Source organism: Phocoena sinus, chromosome 12 (assembly GCF_008692025.1).
Source record: "Phocoena sinus isolate mPhoSin1 chromosome 12, mPhoSin1.pri, whole genome shotgun sequence".
Classification (NCBI taxonomy): Eukaryota; Metazoa; Chordata; class Mammalia; order Artiodactyla; family Phocoenidae; genus Phocoena; species Phocoena sinus.
In genome coordinates, this window is record NC_045774.1 from 54,002,672 (window position 1) to 54,023,681 (window position 21,010).

At 41.2% G+C, this 21,010-nt stretch overlaps 1 protein-coding gene across 6 annotated transcripts in view; it reads left to right on the forward strand.

The window, feature by feature from the left end:
- Positions 1–3,554: 3,554 nt before the first annotated feature.
- The window catches only part of BVES (blood vessel epicardial substance), a 42,543-nt gene continuing 25,087 nt past the window's right edge, over positions 3,555–21,010 (forward strand). For 2 of the 6 annotated variants that reach the window (XM_032651843.1, XM_032651844.1), the window contains exons 1-5: positions 3,555–3,795; positions 7,686–7,922; positions 10,301–10,425; positions 13,055–13,242; positions 13,968–14,076. In XM_032651843.1, coding sequence (XP_032507734.1) covers positions 3,603–3,795; positions 7,686–7,922; positions 10,301–10,425; positions 13,055–13,242; positions 13,968–14,076 — 852 coding nt within the window. In that variant the 5' untranslated portion in view covers positions 3,555–3,602. Of the gene's footprint in view, positions 3,796–4,274; positions 4,421–7,685; positions 7,923–10,300; positions 10,426–13,054; positions 13,243–13,967; positions 14,077–21,010 lie in introns of those variants that run through there. The other 4 variants (XM_032651845.1, XM_032651846.1, XM_032651842.1 and 1 more) reach the window with 4 other exon arrangements.

Genomic DNA, 21,010 nt, shown 5'->3' on the forward strand with positions numbered 1-21,010 from the left:
GTTTTATTTTCACAAACTTGTTCTACATGAACTTTGAAATCTTATCAAGGTTTTGTCCAAATGATAAAAGCAGACTAGGACGCCCATAGCGAAATAAAGGTAGAAATAATTGTTTATGTCAATCTAAGCTGTACTAGCTAGAGCTTTTGCAGAGGAGACAGGCTGCCCTGTGTTGTTATTCATGCCTCGTACCCTTTTCATTCTACACTTCTATGCAAGTTACCTCCTTGCATCATATTCATTTTCAAATAGCGCTGAGTCTTTCAATCTGATCTTTCCATGCCCAGCAGGAGGAGACCAGGGAGCCTAGGGCACTCCCAAACCCAAGTTTCTGTGTCTAGAATTCTTATTTTGAATTTTATAGAGCTGATAGTCATATATCAGTGATAAGAAATTCAAACATAAAATTATGCTTTTAATCCTTAGACGGGTTATAGTGAGGCGGCACGGATTTAGTTCAGTCTCCTCTTTCTGTGGAGCACAAACTCCGAGCAAACAGACTATCCAAGGCCAGTCTTATGATATCGAATCTAGTATTCTTTTCATAAAAGTATGCAATCTTGATATGATCTAAACGCCTTACAGGCATATCTGATCCTGTTAGGTAAGGAGTATGTCCAGTAACAGCTGACTCCATAACTGGAGTCTGGTATCCTAGTCTGCAAAAGCCAGAACCTGGGCTCTATTATTTTAGTAAACATGTGTTTAAATTTTTATAAAAGGAACATATAATCATCATAGAAAATTTCACAGAAGAAGATGCAGGAGGAGGCGTAGAAGTTGGAAGATGAAGAGGGAGAAAGGAGAAATGGGAGAGAAGAAAGGAGGGAGAGAGAGAGGGAGGGGAAGAAGGAGGAAAAAAAGAAAAATCGGGCTTCCCTGGGGGCGCCGTGGTTGAGAGTCCGCCTGCCGATGCAGGGGACACGGGTTTGAGCCCCGGTCCAGGAAGATCCCACATGCCGCGGAGCGGCTGGGCCCGTGAGCCATGGCCACTGAGCCTGCGCGTCCGGAGCCTGTGCTCCGCAACGGGAGAGGCCACGACAGTGAGAGGCCCGCGTACCTTAAAAAAAAAAAAAAAGAAAGAAAAATCACTTACAACTTCAGCACTCTGAAGTAAGGAATGTAAGCATTATACTGCTTAACATCGCCGATGGTTTGTAATGTTCTCCACATTCTTGTAACCTGCCTTTTTCTACTTAACATCTTTTAACGGGAGGCAGTGTAGGCAGTGACAGAAGGTGGCAGAAACTGTACAGGTAGTGGATGGGAGCGTAAGCTGTAGAGCTAGACTGTCTGGTTCACATCCTGGCTCAGATTCTCGCTAGCTGTGTGACCCTGAGCAGGCTACTCGACCTCGCTGTTACCTCAGTTTCCCGTCTACAAAATGGAGATAATAATAGTAACTACTTCTATCATGAGGATTCAATGGCTTAATATATTTAACCACTTATAACAGTGCCTGGCACAAAGTATACTCTATATCAAAAGGCAGTAAATTTTTTCAGTAAAGAACCAGACAGTAAATATTTTAGGCTCTGCAGGGTCATATAGTTTCTATCACAACTCCGCAATGCTGCCTTCATGGAGACTGAATTTGAATTTCACATAATTTTCACGTCATGAAATACTACTCTTCTTTTGATGATTTCAACCATTTTAAAAATGTAAAAACCGCTTTAGCTCATGAGCTGTGCAAAAATCAGTAGTAGGCTGGGCCTCTGGGCCAGAGTTTGCTGACCTCTGTTCTGTATAATTAGCAGACATTATTATGTCTCTAGTATCTTTCTATAAATTATTTTTAATGGTTGCTTAGAACAAGATTATTTGGATGTCCTATAATTTACTTAGTCCCCTATGATTACAAATTATTTCCAGTGTTCATTACTACAAGCCATTCTCCAATAAATATCCATGCAAAATCTTTGTGCACATTTACTATTAAACCTACACCTTAAAATGTATGTAGTGGCAGCTACCAAAATGGCTGGCAGAGCATCTAAAAAGAAACAGACTCTGGGGCTTCCCTGGTGGCGCAGTGGTTGAGAGTCCGCCTGCCGATGCAGGGGACACGGGTTCGTGCCCCGGTCTGGGAGGATCCCACATGCCGCGGAGCGGCTGGGCCCGTGAGCCATGGCCGCTGAGCCTGCGCGTCCGGAGCCTGTCCTCCGCGGCGGGAGAGGCCACAGCAGTGAGAGGCCCGCGTAACGCATAAAAAAAAAAAAAAAAAAAAAGAAACAGACTCTGAAGAAGTAGCCTTGAAAATAAATCTTGTATAGATACAGCAAATTTCAAACATGTTAGAGAAGGAGCTCTACAAGTAGAATATATATTCATACACACATAGAACTTACTTGGTACCATTCTAAGCCTTCTATGTATATTAAATCATTTAGTCCGCAAAACAATCCTATGAGAAACAGGTGCAATCATCATCCCCATCATCACCCCCAAGATACAAAAGAGGAAACTGAGGCACAGAAAAGCTAAGTAACTTCCCCAAGGTCACACAGCTGGCTGGTGGCAGAGGCAGGATTCAAACCTGGTCTGTGCAGCACTATGGCCCATATTCCTGAAGAAGATGCTGCACTGCTTCTGCAACAGGAGAGGCCTGGCGAGTGTGCACACCCAGGTCCTCACTTTATAAAGTACCTGTGGTCTTTGGCTCATGTTTGGCACGCATGAACGACCTCACACTCTAATAACTGGCACAAATTTTATCTGTCAATGGGACACTTCGGTGGAAACGGTGAATGCCCACCTAACCTTCCTCTTTTGTCCTCGAACTCCTTCCCCATACCGACTCTTCATTAAATTGCCCTGCATTTCTTACCCAAAAGACTTGTGCTCTATAAACAGTAAAGACTGACTGGAGCGTACTTTCACATCTCGTTTTTCAAGTCAGGGTCCCAAATCTGCCAAATTCACGTGGCAAACTCCGGGTGGAGCTTCGCCTTGAGTGGAGGGCCAGGGACGGCCACGGGAATGCAAATTTCGGATAAGTACCTTCTTCCATGGAAACAAAACCGCGGCTCGTGTCGAAGGTCTCTCCCGCGTGGCCCCCGCAGCAGAAGGGCGGGCTTGCTCTGGCCCCTCGCCGGGTCCCCGAAGGCGCAGTCTCGCGTCGGTGTGGACCAAACCGCCAGCCTCCGCCGCCAGGCTCAGACGCCGAGTTGCGCTCTCTCCCGGTCCTTCCGGCTTGTGCTGAGATGCGGGCGACTGTCCCAGAAAGGAGTTATGCGAGTGGGTCGTTCGACTTTGCGGGGAAATTATTCCAGCTTTCGTTTCTCCTTCTGATTTCTCTCCCTCCTGGGACCCGACTGCGAGTTATCCCCATGAGGCTGAGCAGCCAACGCCGCTGGCCCCAAGTTGTTGCCCGTCTCCCACTCGTGCCCAAACTAGGACAGAACCGAGAAGTAGAGAGGAAAACCAGGAAAGAAAGAAGCGGGTGCTTCAAACGGGACCACGCTTGTGCAGACGCGGCGGCGGACTTGGAGCAGCGGGGCGGGGAGTCCTGGCCGAGGCCCGGGACTCCGCCCGCCGGGGGGCGCCGGGACGCTGGGCGCGTGCGCTGTGCGGCCCCAGCCCCGGCCGCAGCTGCCGTGATGCCTATTTTAGTCAAAGCCGCTGCGGACGCGGAGACCCGGCAGCGGCCGAGCAGCCTCCCGACCCGCCGATCGGCCGAGGCTTTCGCGTCGGGGTCCCGTCGAGCCTTCGCGTCCGTGTCCCCTGCGCCCCGCCGCTACCGCCCCAAACTTTGGCCAGCACCAACCGGGCTCCGCTCCAGGGACGAGCCAGGTAAGGAGCGGGAGGCGCAGCGGCCGCGGGCTCCCACAACGCGCCCGGCTATTTGCAGCCTCGAGCTCCCGCGGCTAAATCGGGAAGCGAAAGTTGGATCCCTGCTCAACTGGGAGCAACTTTGCCCTCCCGGGCGGCGGCTGCCTGTTCTCGGTTCCCCGGCCGCCGGGAACCCCGCCCTCTCCTCGCTGGCCGCGCCCTCGCGGGGTTCGCTGTCCTTGGAAGCCGCCCTTCACCCTGGGTCTGGGCGTCGCGGTCACAGACCCTCAGATGTCAACTGCCGCCACTCGGGTCTGGCAGCGCCAGCGTCCTCGGGCGCTTGGACCGCATCGGGTGCCGGTTCCCGCGCTCTGCTGCCCGCAAGCTCTAGGTGAGCTCGGCTTCTCCCCTCCACGAGAGGTTCACAGGGCTCCGGGCCCGCGAACCCACTACGGCTCCTCCTCGCCCCCTGTAGGGCCTCCGGGTCCCACGCGGAGGCAGCGCGCAGCCGGGCTCACCGGGTCGCGCGCTCTGGCCTCGCGCTGCGAATGCGAGGTGGGTCAGGGCGCTCACTGCACACCCGTCGTGGCCCGAGAGCCTCGGATCAAGACCAGTTGACACAGACCTTCCCTCTTTAAGGAGCGAGGTGAGCTGGGCGCCTGGGGAGAGCAGATGGCTGGGGAAACCGAGATCTACCCGCGCCCTCGTTTCTGAGGCTTTGGGAAACGTGTTGTTGGCCAGATAAGTCTCAGAAACTGCTGGCTTTGGAGCAAGAATAAGTACGAAAAGACTCTTAGCAACATAGTGCCCTTGTCATTCCGAAGATAAACGAAGGTTCAGTTAGAATCACGGAATGAATTGCGCTAGTCTATGAGCGTGACTTTTGCTCGCTGCTGTTATCGTCTTCATTTGCGTAGTTTGGTGAAGGATTAATGTTAGTTTCACCATTTAGCTATTTAGCCCTGCACACACCTACCTGAAAAGCAATAGATAAACAGGCCTTAACTAGAACAGGTAATTTAAGAAATCAGACTCGGAGGAAAAAGAAAATTTCTCTTGATTTAGTCAAAATTAACCTGAACGTTCACCAATTTACCAGTCTAATATTCCTCGTTAGACTCATTCATTCTCTGTATAAGGATAGTTCAGTGCAAGCCACATAAATCTATTAAGTAGTGGTCAAAGGAAGCTGAAACCTTTGGCAAGCAAGAGGTTTCCATATTTATTGGCAAGATCCGATCCATATTTATTGACAGTAGGTTACTGGCATTTCAAAAGAGACATATAGATAAGTATCCCTAGATAAATAATAGACATATAAACATACAAATAAAATAAATTATGTATAATAAATAATGTTAATTACTCTACAATATATATTGAATATAGAAAATTAAATAAATATATGGACTATACATATATTTTTAACAAGGTGTGGTGCATCAAAATATGTTGTAGGATTATCTCACCTTTTAAAAATTCTTTTCACCGTGTCCTTGGTTCTTGGGTTAGTAGATCATAGTTTTCCTGTCATTTCTCTTGACCAGAAATTGGTACTTTCAGTGCCAGTTGGAGAAATTTTAAAAGCCTGAAATTGAATTACAGTGAATTAGTTGGCAGTACAGGTGTAATCAGGTGGATGTGAGGGGGAATATGTATTACTTAACTGACTATATAAATATCTGTTAGAGCCACAGACTATTAAAACTTGAAGGGGTTTCAAAGACCATCTAGTCCAGTTGTCTCAATTCCCAGTAAGAAGCCAACCCAAGGAGCAGAAGTGACTTTCCCTGGCTTATGTGGCTCCCTGGCGCTTGTAGTATAGAACCTGACTCTCCCAGCCTCAGGCAGGCTTGGCACTCCCCTATCTTTACTACTGAGGTTTGGGGAGACAGAAAAGTAATTTCTAAAAATGTCTGTCATTTCTGTGTACCTTCCATATGGCTTTCACCTCTGGCATTCTCTACAGAGAAAAGGCCTTGGATATACTTAGGTGAATATGACTTTGTCCCTGTCTCGTAGAGAACACAGGTTAGTTAGGGGAACAAATGGGACAATGGGAATGAAAACACATTCTAAAGTGCAGTAGAAATGGCAGTTATTTTTAGCTTAGGTAATACTAATGCATAAGCTGATATTGACATCATGAGTGATAGAGGACATTTAATATCATTTTCCGTCTTGACAAACTTATGAGATTAATTCTGATTTGGTTCTTGAAAGCAAACTTTGTATAAATTGAGTTATTAAAATAATGATTCCTCCCCCCATCCTAATAGGTTTGTATTTTTATTGAGCCAAACATTTGGAAGGTAGAGGATTAAGAGGTACAACCTATTATGTATGAAATAAGCTACAAGTATATATTGTACAACACAGGGAATACAGCCAATACTTTATAATAACTATAAATGGAGTGTAACCTTTAAAAATTGTGAATCACCATATCATACACCTGTAACTTGTATAATATTGTACATCACCTGTACTTCAATAAAATAAAATTTGGAAAGTAGTTGAATTTCAATGATTTCTTTCCTTTTTGCAGCAAATCAATATCTAAGTCAACTATTTCTCATATGTATGAACTGTTCTAGAATTATGGGAAGAGATCTTTAATTGACTTGATCATTTCATTCACAGTTTGTAAATTTAGGCATGTATAGGTTTCTATCATCTTAAGAGATGTGGAATTCTTTCACATTTATTTATTAACATCCTTTCAAAATGCCCAACCTGATACCAATTGATTCTACCACCTAAAACCTTCATTTTAGTGTGATGGATGAAAAGAAAAAAAATGGAAAAATATGGCTTATTGTGTAACCTTATTTGGAAAGAAAATCATATTTCTAAATTAAATTTAAACATACTTTGGGTCCCCATTGGGAATTCTTTGCCCGAAACAGAACAATTCACATATTCTGTAAATCTACATAGTTTTTGCCAGGGACCAATTTGTATAATTAACAATAGAAAGAGTTTTTTAAGTACCAGAGAGGACAGGTCATATAGTAAGGAAATAGTGCCCTTTTGTGTTAAGGTTTATGTAAGCATGTGTAAAATGTATGTTCTTTGAAATGTATTTGCTACAGATTCTAATATTAAATAGTCAAATGTATACTCATGACCCATCTTCCATATAAGGAACCTGGAAGTTTACTATTTTTCAATTTGTGAGATGCAACCAACTAGAATTTTAATGGGAAAGTAAATCTTTAGACAGTTAAAGGAGTAAATGTTAACACTCTCTCTGTACATATAAATGATTATAGTAATATATTTATTATGTCATATATGATAATTTAGAATGTATATATGTACGCTCTAGTGATTTAACAAGAGTATGAAATTAAAGCCTTCCAAATATCCTAAGCCTTCAAATAGTAAATAGTAAGGTGTTAATTTTTTGAAGGTATTAAAAAAATCATTTTTTCTAGTTATTTTTCCTGTGTTTGGATTCAGTGTCACTAGTGCGAGTATGATAGAAAGCTATACTAAATAACTGTAATAGCTATGGTTTATGAACATTGGTGATTGTCTTTTAGACTAGTTAATTCCCTCATTTCTCTCTCCCCCTCCAAGTATGTTTAGATACAAACATATAGATATATGGAGTGATTATATATATATATATCAGAGAATAATTGTGCACTATGCTAAGTATTTTATATATTTCATTTCCTCATAAAGTCAATGAGGTATTATCATCATTTAACAGATAAGGAAATAGATACATTTAATATGTGACAGAGCTGGGATTTGAACCTAGGTCTGTCTAATTCATAACCACCAGAGAAGTCTATTTACCAACATTTAGTTCTCAGAAATAATTTTGGTATAACACGCATAGGGGTGATAAGATACAGCTGTCATTTTTTGATTGTCCTTTTGTTTATTTGTTTTTATAGGAATTTTCAAGATGAATTATACCAAGTCCAGCCCATTGGCAGAATCAACTGCAATAGGTTTTACACCTGAGTTAGAAACTATCCTACCTGTGCCTTCCAATGAGACCACTTGTGAAAACTGGAAAGAGATACATCATCTAGTTTTTCATGTAGCGAATATTTTTTTTGCAATTGGGTTGGTTATTCCAACTACTCTTCACCTTCATATGATACTTCTTAGGGGGATGTTAACTATAGGTAAGATACCTAACTGAGACTTTATGTAACTTTTCTATAACTTGCATCAGATGGACTTTGTATTGGGGGTTTCAAAGGATTTACATACTTGTTAACTGCGTAACTGGGTCAATAAACTTTCTATACCTCAGTTTCCCCACGTGTCAAATAAGGGTAAAAATACCACCTCCTGGGGTTGTAAGAATTCGGTGAGTGTGAGTGTGATATCTGACTTACAGTAGTGTCTGGCACATCGTAAGTACTCTATAGTTTTAACTATCATTATTTGAATAGGCATTTACTTGCTGCAGCAAGTAAAGCAACACTGGGAACAAAAACAGTTACCCAGACAAAATAGTTCAAGTAAAATTTGGGGGGTGGTGTGCTCTGTTAACCCTGATGAAGCACGTTAAATTAATCCACATCAAAATACTAAAACAATCAACTTTACTATTTTAGCCAGTGATCCTTGACAGATTACTCTCTGTGTGATTATGTCCCTGGTGATTCATTTATTCAGGTCATTTTTGAGCACCTGTAATATGTCAAACAGAAATTGACAAATGCAGTCCCCATCCTTGAGAAAGACACTCTTGGGGGCTGGAGAGAAACAGATGGGCGGTCACATAGGACAGATCAGATGCTGTGATGCAGGTGTGCACCCAGTGCCAGGGAGAAATGGACTCCATGATGGGCTCAGCAGAAAGGCAGACCAGGGTCCACTGAAGAGACAACTTTGGAGCTGGTTTTGGGAAGATGAGGATTTCTCTGAGTGTGAGTGTGTATGGTATCCAGGTAAAAGGCACAGAGGAGAGGGAGATTCAGCATGTTGAGGGAGAACGAAGAGTAGCTCATTGTGCCTGAAATATATGACAGATGACAAGAAAGGGTCAAAGAAGGTGGTAGAAGAGTAGCTAGAAGGTAGCTTGTAGGACTTCTGTGGCTGTTACCTCTGAGTCAGGTAGGGATTACAGCAGGAGGAGCAGAGTACTGAGTGAAAAAATAAAACCACACCCTGTAAAAAGCAAAAGCTAATTATGACTTTTAAGACAGAGTTTTGGAGGTGGAACAGACCAAGGGAGATCACCTAGTCCAACACTTGATAAACAAAGAAACTGAGGCCTTGGAGAAGTTAAATGACTCATCCAAAATTAAGACCAGGAAAAAGTGGTCAAACCAGGACTATAATTCAGGTTCTCCAGCTTCTCAGTCAGTCCTTCCATTATGTTACCCTGTCTCCTTTAAGTAATAAGATTTTACATGTCTTCAATATTTGCTACGCAATATTACCTAAAGAACCTTAAATTTTTTATATTTTGGGCTATTATTCAGGTGCCCCAAATCATTCCGGTGAAATTTTAAAATTGCAAATGAATAACTTTTTTAAATGGGAGATTTAGTTTTTATGTGCATATGTGCTGTTGATATATTTGTGTTGATAATTGATATTGATAATTTTACTTTAAATTTAAAATATATATTGATTCTCCCATCATAAAACTGATCAAAAGAAACTGCAGATTTGCACAAACCCCTTAGAAAACAGTTCTTTAGTGTCGTCAAAACCTATAAAGTTATTCCCCTGGCTTACTGGCAGGTGATCCACCCTAACTAAGCAAGCAGTCACAAGAACAGATACATTTTTATGTATAAAGCTGTTTTTGCTACTTATCAAAAATTACAGCCAAAACATGTCACCCGTCTACCAGTAGGGAGATAGTTAAGTAAATTACGGTTTAATTAATTACAGTCATTAAAAACTATGTATACGAAGAGTTTTAATGAAATGGGAAAATCACTGCAATAAGTAAAAGAATACGTTTTTTTTTTTTTTTTTTTTTTTTTTTTTTGCTGTACACCGGCCTCTCACTGTTGTGGCCTCTCCTGTTGCGGAGCAGAGGCTGTGGACGCACAGGTTCAGTGGCCATGGCTCACGGGCCTAGCCGCTCCGCGGCATGTGGGATCTTCCCGGACCAGGGCACGAACCCGTGTCCCCTGCATTGGCAGGCGGACTCTCAACCGCTGCGCCACCAGGGAAGCCCAAGAATAGGTTTTAAATTGTGAATTCATTAGGTTTGCCATCAGGTAAAAATACATAAAGACTGTGAGGAAGTATTAAATATCAATAGTGGTTGTCTTTAAGTAGTAGAATTATGAAGTTGTTTTTCCTCCTTTAAAAAATGGTTTTTATACTTTACAAGTTTTCTGCAACAAAGTGTGTTTTGGTTTCGTTTGTTTTGGTAATCAAACAAAAACCAAAATGTAACTTCATGTGATATTTGTCTTAGGTATTTCTAAGATGCATTTGGTTTATTTTATACATGGAGGATGACAAATGTATTAAGCTACATGCTGAAGCTACTCTAGACACCTAACATGCCCACTTCATTATTCAACAGGATGTACCCTTTACATCGTCTGGGCCACTCTCTACCGATGTGCCTTGGATATCATGATCTGGAACTCGGTGTTCCTGGGGATCAACGTTTTGCATCTTTCATATCTTTTGTACAAGAAAAGACCGGTAATTACTAACAATTAATTAATAAAGAAGAGATTTTAAAGCTGTTGCTTTTCAAGTACTTTGTTCAGACCTGAGAATGAGCATTTAACATCTTTAGGCCCTTTAATATCATTTTTCTGAAGATGAGACTTTCTATGAAAGTCTTTCTAAGACTTTCACTTTCTTTCTGAAAGTGAAATATTTGAGCACCACGAAATTTGTTCTACCGACGAGTTTTTAAAACGGCTTTAATCATTAGGGCAATTTAGACATGAGAGAACATGACAGTATTCTCTCTTTTTAGTCATCTAACTTCATTATTTATTTTGCCTATTGATATTCAAATGTCACTCTGGAAAATCTTTGCCTTGTTATAAAATTAAGTGCTCAGAGACAACTTCCGTGAACTTGCTAATGATTTACAAATAGCTTATGCTATTTTTAAAAATGTAATAGCTGTTTTTTTTCTTATGTCCAAAATACTCATTTAAGGAAATCACCATTTTTGGTGAGTTGTTATGAAAACACTAGTCTTTAACTTTTTCTTCTCCACTCCTTGTTGTATTTCCTTGGTCATACCAAGAACAGATGTAAACAGAATAGGAAAATAGCATGGCTCCTAGAAACCACTCCACAGCTGTTTGTTGACTGTCCAAAGCACATACAAATATTCAGTAAAGTAAAAGATAACCTGCTTGCTCTAATCTTATGTTCAAGGCCAGACATGCACATAGAAAACTATTAGAAAACAAGATAATTCATAGGAAATTATAATTTTGATGATACAGGTGATATATGTAATAGGCATTCCACTAGACTGTCATCTCCTCAAACATCGTAACCCAGTCTGTTTTGCGTACTGTATTAGTCAGTTTTCACTACATTATGCTGTGTAACAAACAATCCGATAGTCTCAGTGCCTTACAACAGCAACAGGTTTTTTTCCTTACCAACCTAATATATGGATTGTGGCAGCTGTGATTCTATTCCATGTGTCTTCTTCATTTCAGGGTCTCTGCTGAAGCAGCAGGTTCTATTTGGACATGCATTCTCATGGCAGAGAGAAAAATATAAGGGAACAAAAGAAACACCCAATGTTTCTTAAAACTTCTGCTCCCATTTCACTGGCCAAAGCAAATGACATGACCAAGCCTGATGATGTGGGAGTAGGATAGGATAAGAGGATATATGATCCTCTCACGGGGGTGGAAGCAGCAAATAGCTGGAAACAATAATATCATCTACCACAATTACTGTTGTATTCCCGGTTCCTGCCAAGCATGGTTAGCACTTAACTGGTGCTCAAGAAAACATTTGATAAGTGGATGCTTTCAAAGAGAAGAATTAAGAGGGCTTCATGAAGGAATTGGGACTTGAGCTAAGACTTGCAGGACGAGCAGATTATGAATATGAGTCAGTTTTTCAGTTTGCATGTTCATTGCTGTGCCACATTGGCTAGTGTGCATGCCGGAAGTGAGACAGATTTGTGAATTATTTTAAACACTCATCATGAGAGCTGTGGAGTGGAGAAGGTAGATGATAATAATGATAAGGATTTCAGCTTCTGAATATCAGAACTTACTAGAACCCCAAGTTCTGAACATAAGATTCAGAAGTTGCTGATGTGATGGTAGCACCAGGTAAGTAAATCACTTAGTATCTGTGCTTTCGTTTCTTCTCTGACAATAAACCTACCTTTTTGAAAAATATAAATGCTAGTACTTCGTTAAAATGAAACAGCAGGACAAGTGAGAGCATTGCAAAGGCTGCAGTGACATCTGAGCAGCCCTGGTCATCTGCGTCTGTAAGCTTCATGGTGTGGCTGCCGTAGATTTCATTGAGATGGATGATCATTTGAACCCCAAAGTTCATTCACATGCTGTACAGATTTCCCAGACTAATGCTGGGTGCAAAGACGGGGCTTGACCCAGGCCTTGAATAGTCTGACAGCAGAGGTGATTGAGCCATTTTGCTTTCCCTCCCTCTAGCATCCAGCCTTACTGGCCAGTGGGTTCTCTATTCTACCGAGATTATGGTAGCTCAGGATGAGACTACTACATGGAAACTTTTTTACTCTTCATTTTGCTCCAGAATAAATGAGAAGCAGCAGTTGCAGCTGTGGATGTTTGCTTTCCTATATTAACTCATTAGATAATAATTATATATAGAAAAAATGTTTAATGTATGTATCTTCATAAATTTGTTTCCAAGTTGATTCCTAATCTATGTACTTATTTTCTTGCTGTAATATTTCAAAGTTAGTGTAATTTCCTTCTGTGAAACAAAAGTATTCTAAAAATGAAAAGGTTTTACGTTGTTTATAGGAAATGCTAAGATTGGCAAGGTGAATGTTGTGACAGCATTCGAAACCTCTGCGGTTGCTTGGTAGCGCATAGAAAGAGATGTAATCAATGGTGCAGATCTTCACCATATGCTCACAGGGTTCAGTTTAACTGCAAAAGTGCCCTTTCAGCGTCTAAATTTACATCACCACTTACTCTTCTGTGTCAGATTCCACTGACCAACACACAGAAGGGTGATGGCATCCACTGCAGATTTGTTTATTCTCAAAAATCCCTATTTAGACCACAGAAGCCAATGTTTTGGTGTTGCTGCGTTAGTGTGGTATCTGGTCACTGCTGCCTTTCAGGTAAAAATCGAAAAGGAACTCAAAAGCATCTACCAGCGATTGTTTGAACCACTCCGTGTGCCTCCAGATTTGTTCAGAAGATTAACTGGACAGTTTTGCATGATCCAAACATTGAAAAAGGGCGAGACCTATGCTGCAGAGGATATAACCTCAGTTGACGACCGTCTGAGTATTCTCCTGAAGGGAAAGTAAGTGCTCTGTGGAAATCGAAATGCTTCGTTTGCCTGGAATCCTCTTCTGGCTTCTGGGTAGGAAATGAATGAAAGGAAATGTTGCCGACCAATGAAGGAAGTGATCACAGAGCTGGTTGGTGGTGAATTTTCATCAGACAACTGCATTTTAGAATATTACAGAGCAACATGGTAAAATTATGTAGAATTTATTGCTGTGAATCTTGTTGATGTCAGTGTTTTCATTTGTGAAGTTTTCAACTTTTTGGGAAGTTTTATTTAAATTTAACGAGGCAGAATTGTAATAGGTTTAAATTGGGTGTTAAAATTTAAGGAGCTTATGCGTATCTCAGAGGTGACTTGCTTAATTTTTTTGAACATCACAGAAATACAACTTCTAGGAATATCAGTCTCCTGGGGAGACAGCCAGTGTCTGTTCCCTCTCAAAAGTGTCCCAGTTTGAGTAATTAATTATATGGTCACTCCAGCTATAACAGCAATGATAACCATTGGAAGGCACATATCTTCTTCAATACATGTCTTTTTTCCCTTGTTGTTGGTGAAATTTATTTTGAAATTAATACTTGTGCCTCAGGAAGGGCTTTTTAATTATGTCAGTCACCTGTGGGGGGGGGTCTTTAAAATTTTACAAAATACAAACCCATAAGATTATGGAGATTTTAAGGCTTGTCACATTATGTGTGGATTATTATGCATTTATTAACACTAATTTCTGTTATCAGAATGAAGGTCTCCTATCGAGGACATTTTCTGCATAATATTTACCCCTGTGCCTTTATAGATTCTCCTGAATTTAGATCAACCCAGATGCACAAAGGTGAAAAATTCCAGGTATGTTTTGGCATGATTTTTAAGAAGATTGAAACTAGTTAATGTCTCATTCAAAATCCAAAGGATATGGATGGGAAAGTGGCCATGATTTACTGAAAGAAGAGATTACCATACGGAACATATAGTATGACCCCATTTTTGTAAACCTTAAAGTAGTGTGTATATGTACACAGGAAGAGGTCTAGAAAGATCTAACCTGATTTAGCCATTGTGTTAACACTGTTATTTCTGGGTTGTGAGTTTGATTGCTTTTTTGTGTTCTTCCTTTTTGCTTATTTGAAGTTTTATGATTTCTCCACAGAGAACATCTAATGCTCTTGTTATGAGAAAAAAGGAAAATGTCAATTATAGATAATCAGTGTTCTTAAAACATGTAATTGGTTACTTTTATTGGGGAAAAACAGAAAACTGACTTTGCCCTAGAGAACCTACTTTGTTAATCCTTATGAAAAAAAACTGTAACCACTTTACTCTTTTAAATTTAATGAATATGTTTAAGGGCAAAGAATGAAGTTCTTCACAATTACAATAATTTGAACATGACTACTTAGCCTGATTCTTTTTTGTATCTTAAAAAAAGTACTCCATTATGTGACACTTTGTTCTGCTTCTTTCTGCGAGTGTCCAGCTCTCCTTTTTTATTCCCCTCATTATTGTTAGGAGAGTAACCAAGAAAATGGGTGAGAGTTTCCTTTAGTCTCAGTCTCTAGATAAACAGAAGTAAGGAAATATCCTGAGAACAGGTTTTCTTATGAGCCAGAGGGTAAATGTATTTAGGTAGGAAATGGAATAGAAGGGGATGCTATCACCTGAGGGAGGAAAAAAATCAGTGTTTCTTGATGACAGAATCTTATCTTTGAGTCTTATTCTGAAATGCCACACAATTTGGGATGCCACATGGAGATAAAAGGGCACATTCACAGACATTACTTAAGTTTATTTACAATGGTGTCAGGCCTGCCCTGCTCCTACCTTGCCTGAGTAACTGGCCTGAGTAACCACATATCTGGTTAAAGTTATGTGCATTTACTAGAAGGTCTCATATAAATTTACCACCTGGCTGCAGTGCTGGCTGCAAGCACACTGAGCTTAAGATAGAGGAGAAAGCAGCTGCTGTACCCTGTCTCCCCTCATTTACACTTTCCCTTGCGTTTTCAAGGGTCAGCTCTGCACTGAGGTTTATTCTTATAGTATCTTTAATCACCACCATCTACAAACTGGCACAGGGCCACTTCTTTTCTCTCTCCCTCTTTCCTCTGACCACCTTACAATTTCTTCTTCCAAAACCCAACATTTGGGCTTCCCTGGTGGCGCAGTGGTTGGGAGTCCGCCTGCCGATGCAGGGGACACAGGTTCATGCCCCGGTCCGGGAGGATCCCACATGCCGCGGAGCGGCTGGGCCCGTGGGCCATGGCCGCTGAGCCTACGTGTCTGGAGCCTGTGCTCCGTAACGGGAGAGGCCACAACAGTGAGAGGCCCGCGTACCGCAAAAAAAAAAAAAAAAAAAAAAAAAAAAAAAAAAAAAAAAAAAAACCCAACATTTATCTGCTGCATCCATTTCTCTCTTTATAGTAGCAAGTGGTTTTACACAATAGCTCAGTTTCGTATAATCCTGAAGAGACTGGCATTTGGGGAAAAAGTGGGAACTGAACCTCCTCTGTTTCCAGAAGCACATAGCCCCTGGGATATAACATGTACTGTCTTTTCCACCGGACTTCAAATTATGTTATAGTTATAATTAAATTAACAACAAGAAAGGCATTTCTGCCACTGGTCACAGTTCTTTTTCTTCTTGGGGACTAGGGATTGGGATTCGGTAGTTGAGAAATGTTCCTCATGTTTCTAAAAACATGACCAAACTCGAGGTACCTTAGCTGAGTGAAAGCTATTTATTCAGTCTTTCTGAAGACTAGTCAGCTTTTCTCGGCATAGAGTCTGGTGTGGCATTTCCTGATGGGTCAGTGGGTAAAACCTACCCTGGCATCATCGAGACTGTCTCCTGTACAGCTGGAGCAGATTCCCATCAGAGTAAGCCCTCGGGAAAGATTCTGTTTTGATTATTTACCAAATGTTCCTACTGGCAGATACTCAACAGTAAAAATAGCTGTTGCACATCTGTGTAGGAGTATATTGCCTCTTCCTGAAGCGAGTTCGCAGTGAAAACTGGCAGGTGCTCCCAGGACCAACTTTTCGCTCTCTGTGCCAGTGGCATTTACACCTGAGAGTCAATGGCCAGACGTCTCCGTCCACATGCCTTTTTACCTGCTAATCTCATTTTTCTCTAACTCTGAACAGTTACAAGTGTTCTGACAAGGAGCCGCTTCCTTTGCATTTTTCTTTCTTTAAATTCATTCTTTGGTAGGGGTGCTACTGAATTCTACCGTAGGGTGAAAGGAGGAAAGGAAGCAAGTGGACCCGATGACTGTCCCTTGAGATTACACAGTGAATGTTGTTCAGGAATGTGCGGTAATTATGATGACCGGCAGAGTGACAGAGCTGGGACAACGACTCTAAACTTCCAGCTGCCTCCTAGGTGCTGTGTTAGTACTTACAGACCCAAGCTGCTGCTTAGAACTGTTGGAGAATCTTGAGTATCATTATCACAAAAGGTAGTTTTTTGTGTTTGTTTCTTCTTTGTACAGTTTCATATCCAGCGAGCTTTGCCATTTCCATTTTTCTTTTGGATTTTACCTCCCGCTGTTGCCTTCCCATAGTCAATAGCACATCCTGTGCTGTGAAGCTTGAAAATCAAACCTTTATTGACTTTAAAGGAAGAAGAATGTCTTGGAGGCAGATGTCCAAGCTCTGGTGAAATAAACGAACACTGAGTTATAACTGGCTTTTAAATAAAACCTTATCTTAGTGTTAAGTAAATCTTTGGGTTAAGTAGCAAAGCGATTTAATCTGCCAGTCTTGACTCTGCTGTGTTTTAGTGCAGATGAAAACTCAGTAAGAATTAGCTGAACAGACCACCTCCAGGACATTTTTATGTTCCTGGTGTGTGAAACTTTGTGCAGCACACAAAGAAAATAATAAATTCTCCCCTGAGGACAGTCAGTCAGTCACAGTGTCAGACTGCCATTCCCATTCCAGGACATTCAGCAATTCCCTCCGACGCTCTTTTCCTTGATAAGGTCTTTTCATTATGTGAGGGCGTAGGATTGGTTTGGGACTGATCCAGCGCCTTGAGGTAATCACAGCAAACCCGGTTACAAACGCTTAGTCTAATTCCCTACCTGAGAGAAATTCTTTCGTGTCTTCCATTACCGTGTTTGCTTTTATTTCTTCTGTGAAATTCTTCACAAGAACTCAAGCATGGCACTGCTGAGGTACCCTAATAACCTAAGAAGCAAATGTATTTCATGGAAGCTTTAAAAATTCCTAGATTGCATCATAAAAACTCTTCATTAAAGATATGTTTCACTTGACTGTTGTAACAGGAAATCATTAAGTAAATCTATTTGACAGTAATGAAGCATTAGCTATCCACTGAAATGACCTCAGTCGATATGCTAACTACCTGCTTCCAGCTAAATGCCTGCTCTTAGGGACTTGTAAGACTCATACATACTGTAGGTATAGCTTACTATTTGAATATTGTTACTACATTTAAATTGAATAATAATTTTAACAGGTTTAAAATCGTTTTCCACCATCAATAAGAAATGGTTGCCTAGTCGCATGTAAATCAATGAAGTCAGAACACACCCTCTGACCATACACAAAAATAAACTCAAAATGGCTTAAAGACTTAAACATGGGACATGCCACCATAAGACTCTTAGAAGAAATCATAGGCAAAACATTCTCTGACATAAATTGTATCAATATTTTCTTAGGTCAGTCTCCCAAGGCAATAGAAATAAAAATAAAAATCAACAAATGGCACCTAATCAAACTTACAAGCTTTGGCACAGCAAAGGAAACCATAAACAGACTGAAAAGACAACCTACGGAATGGGAGAAAATATTTGCAAACGATGCGACCGACAAGGGCTTAATTTCCAAAATATACAAACAGCTCATACAACTCAACAACAGCAAAAAACCCAATCGAAAAATGGGCAGAAGACCTAAATAGACATTTCTCCAAAGAAGAAATACAGATGGCCAATAGGCACATGAAAAGATGTTCAACATCGTTAATTATTAGGGAAATGCAAATCAAAACTATAATGAGGTACCACCTTACACCGGTCAGAATGGCCACCATTAAAAAGTCTATAAATAACAAATGCTGGAGAGGGTGTGGAGAAAAGGGAACCCTCCTACACTGTTGGTGGGAATGTAAGTTGGTGCAGCCACTGTGGGAAACAGTATGGAGGTTCCTTAGAAAACTAAAAATAGAATAACCATATGATCCAGCAGTCCCATTCTGGGCATATATCCAGACAAAACTATAATTCAAAAAGATACATGCACCCTAATGTTCATAGCAGCACTATTCACAATAGCCAAGACATGGAAACAACCTAAATGTCCATCAACAGATGAATGGATAAAGAAGATGTGGTACATATATACAACGAATACTACTCAGTCATAAAAAATAATGAAATAACGCCATTTCCAGCAACATGAATGAAACTAGAGATTATCACACTAAGTGAAGGAAGTCAGAAAGAGAAAGACAAATACCATATATCACTTATATGCAGAATCTAAAATATGACACAAATGAACCTATCTATGAAACAGAAACAGACTCACAGACAGAGAACAGACTTGTGGTTGCCAAGCAGGAGGGGGGTTGGGGGAGGGATGGAGTGGGAGGCTGGGGTGAGTAGATGTAAGCTATTATATATAGAATGGATAAGCAGCAAGGTTCTACTGTAGAGCACAGAGAACTATATTCACTATCCTATGATAAACAATAAAGGAAAAGAATATTTAAAAAGAATGTATATGTATAACTGAATCACTTTGCTGTACAGCAGAAGTTAACATTGTAAATCAACTATACTTCAATAAAATAAGTGGCTTCCTACTGTATATAAAGCAGATAAACAACAAGGACCTACTATATAGCACAAGGAACTGTATTCAATATGTTGTAATAACCTATTATGGAAAAGAATCTGAAAAAGGAGATATATATATATATATATATATATGTATAAATGAATCCCTTTGCTGTATACCTGAAACACTGTAAATCAACTATACTTCAATTTTTTTTTTTTTTCTTTTTTTGTGGTACGCGGGCCTCTCACTGTTGTGGTCTCTCCCGTTGCGGAGCACAGGCTCCGGACGCGCAGGCCCAGCGGCCATGGCTCACGGGCCCAGCCACTCCGCGGCATGTGGGATCTTCCCGGACCGGGGCACGAACCCGTGTCCCCTGCATCGGCAGGTGGACTCCCAACCACTGCGCCACCAGGGAAGCCCTACTATACTTCAATTTTTAAAAGACATTTAAAAAAATATAGGAAATGGTGGCTAAGCAAATTATAGTATCATTTTGAAAGTATTGCCTCAGGGCAACTTGAGGTTATTAAAATGGTTGAAGAAAAGTTAAATGCATATACATCACCTAAGTGCAACGACGACTTCTTTTCTTGGATGATTTCCGACTCCTCTTTTAACTTCTTCCCCCACTGTTCATGAACTGTATCTTCCAAAGGCATGGATGACATCTGCGCAAAATGAAGGGACCTCAACATTCCTAACCCTTTCTTTAACACTTGGGTGCCAGACTGGGCCACTGTGTGTGCCCGGTGCTCACTTTCTCTAATTACTCCTCTAGAATGTTACTCGGTTGCCTTCTGTTTGCGTGCCCATCTCCTACTATCTCTGGGAACTCCTCAGGACTGGCTTATATGGCTCTTGACCTTATACTTGACCTTATACTTCCTTAAATCTTTTTTTTCCCCTTGGTCACATGTCTTTACTTATTATCAGCTTCCTCCACTAGAATGGAGGCTTCAGGACATCGTGTTCAGCTGTTCTTTGTATGCAGGATTCTTGATGGTGAGTCAGCCTTGTGGTCACTTCACCAAATGCCTTTCTCTGTGACTGTCTTGATGAATCTAGGACACATTGGGTAGGGTTTGGCCTGGTGGAAAAATATGCCTGGGCTAGAAGTCAGCAGTGCTCACTCCACCATTCATTAACATGTGTACCTGCCTAAGTGTTGTGGTGCTTCTCATTTGTTTTTTTATAAATTTATAAATTTATTTATTTACTTATTTATGGCCGCGTTGGGTCTTCGTTGCTACACGCGGGCTTTCTCTGGTTGCGGCGAGCATGGGCTACTCTTTGTTGTAGTGCGCGGGCTTCTCATTGCGGTGGCTTCTTTCTCTTGTTGCGGAGCACAGGCTCTAGGCGCCCGGACTTCAGTAGTTGTGGCCCGCAGGCTTGGTAGTTGCGGCTTGTGGGCTCTAGAGCGCAGGCTCAGTAGTTGTGGCGCACGGGCTTAGTTGCTCCTTAGATCTTCCCGGACCAGAGATCGAACCCGTGTCCCCTGCATCAGCAGGCAGATTCTTAGCCTCTGTGCCAGCAAGGAAGCCCCCTGGTGCTTCTCATTTGGCATCTGGAAAATGAGGAAGAATCTTAGCCGTCTTACCTCAAAGGCAGTTTTAAGGACCTGCTTACATGATAGATGTAAAAGCACCTTAAATGTTAAAGTACAATACATACTTAAAGTGAGCGGCATTATGTGTACCTGTCATTTCTTACTCATTCTCTACCATTTTCCCCTGTTCTGTATTTGTCAAAACACTTACTGCCACCTGAGATTGTCACATTTCTTTATTCCTCATCGGCTTCCTCCACTGGAATGTAAGCATCACAGGGCAAGGATCTTGGCTTTTTTGTTCACAATGGTAACCTCAGTGCCTTGAACCGTGTCTGGCATAAAGTACGAGCCTCACAATGTATGTTGAAAGAATAAATGAAATTTAGTGTTTTACGGAGCCATAGAGCTGCTGATGCATTT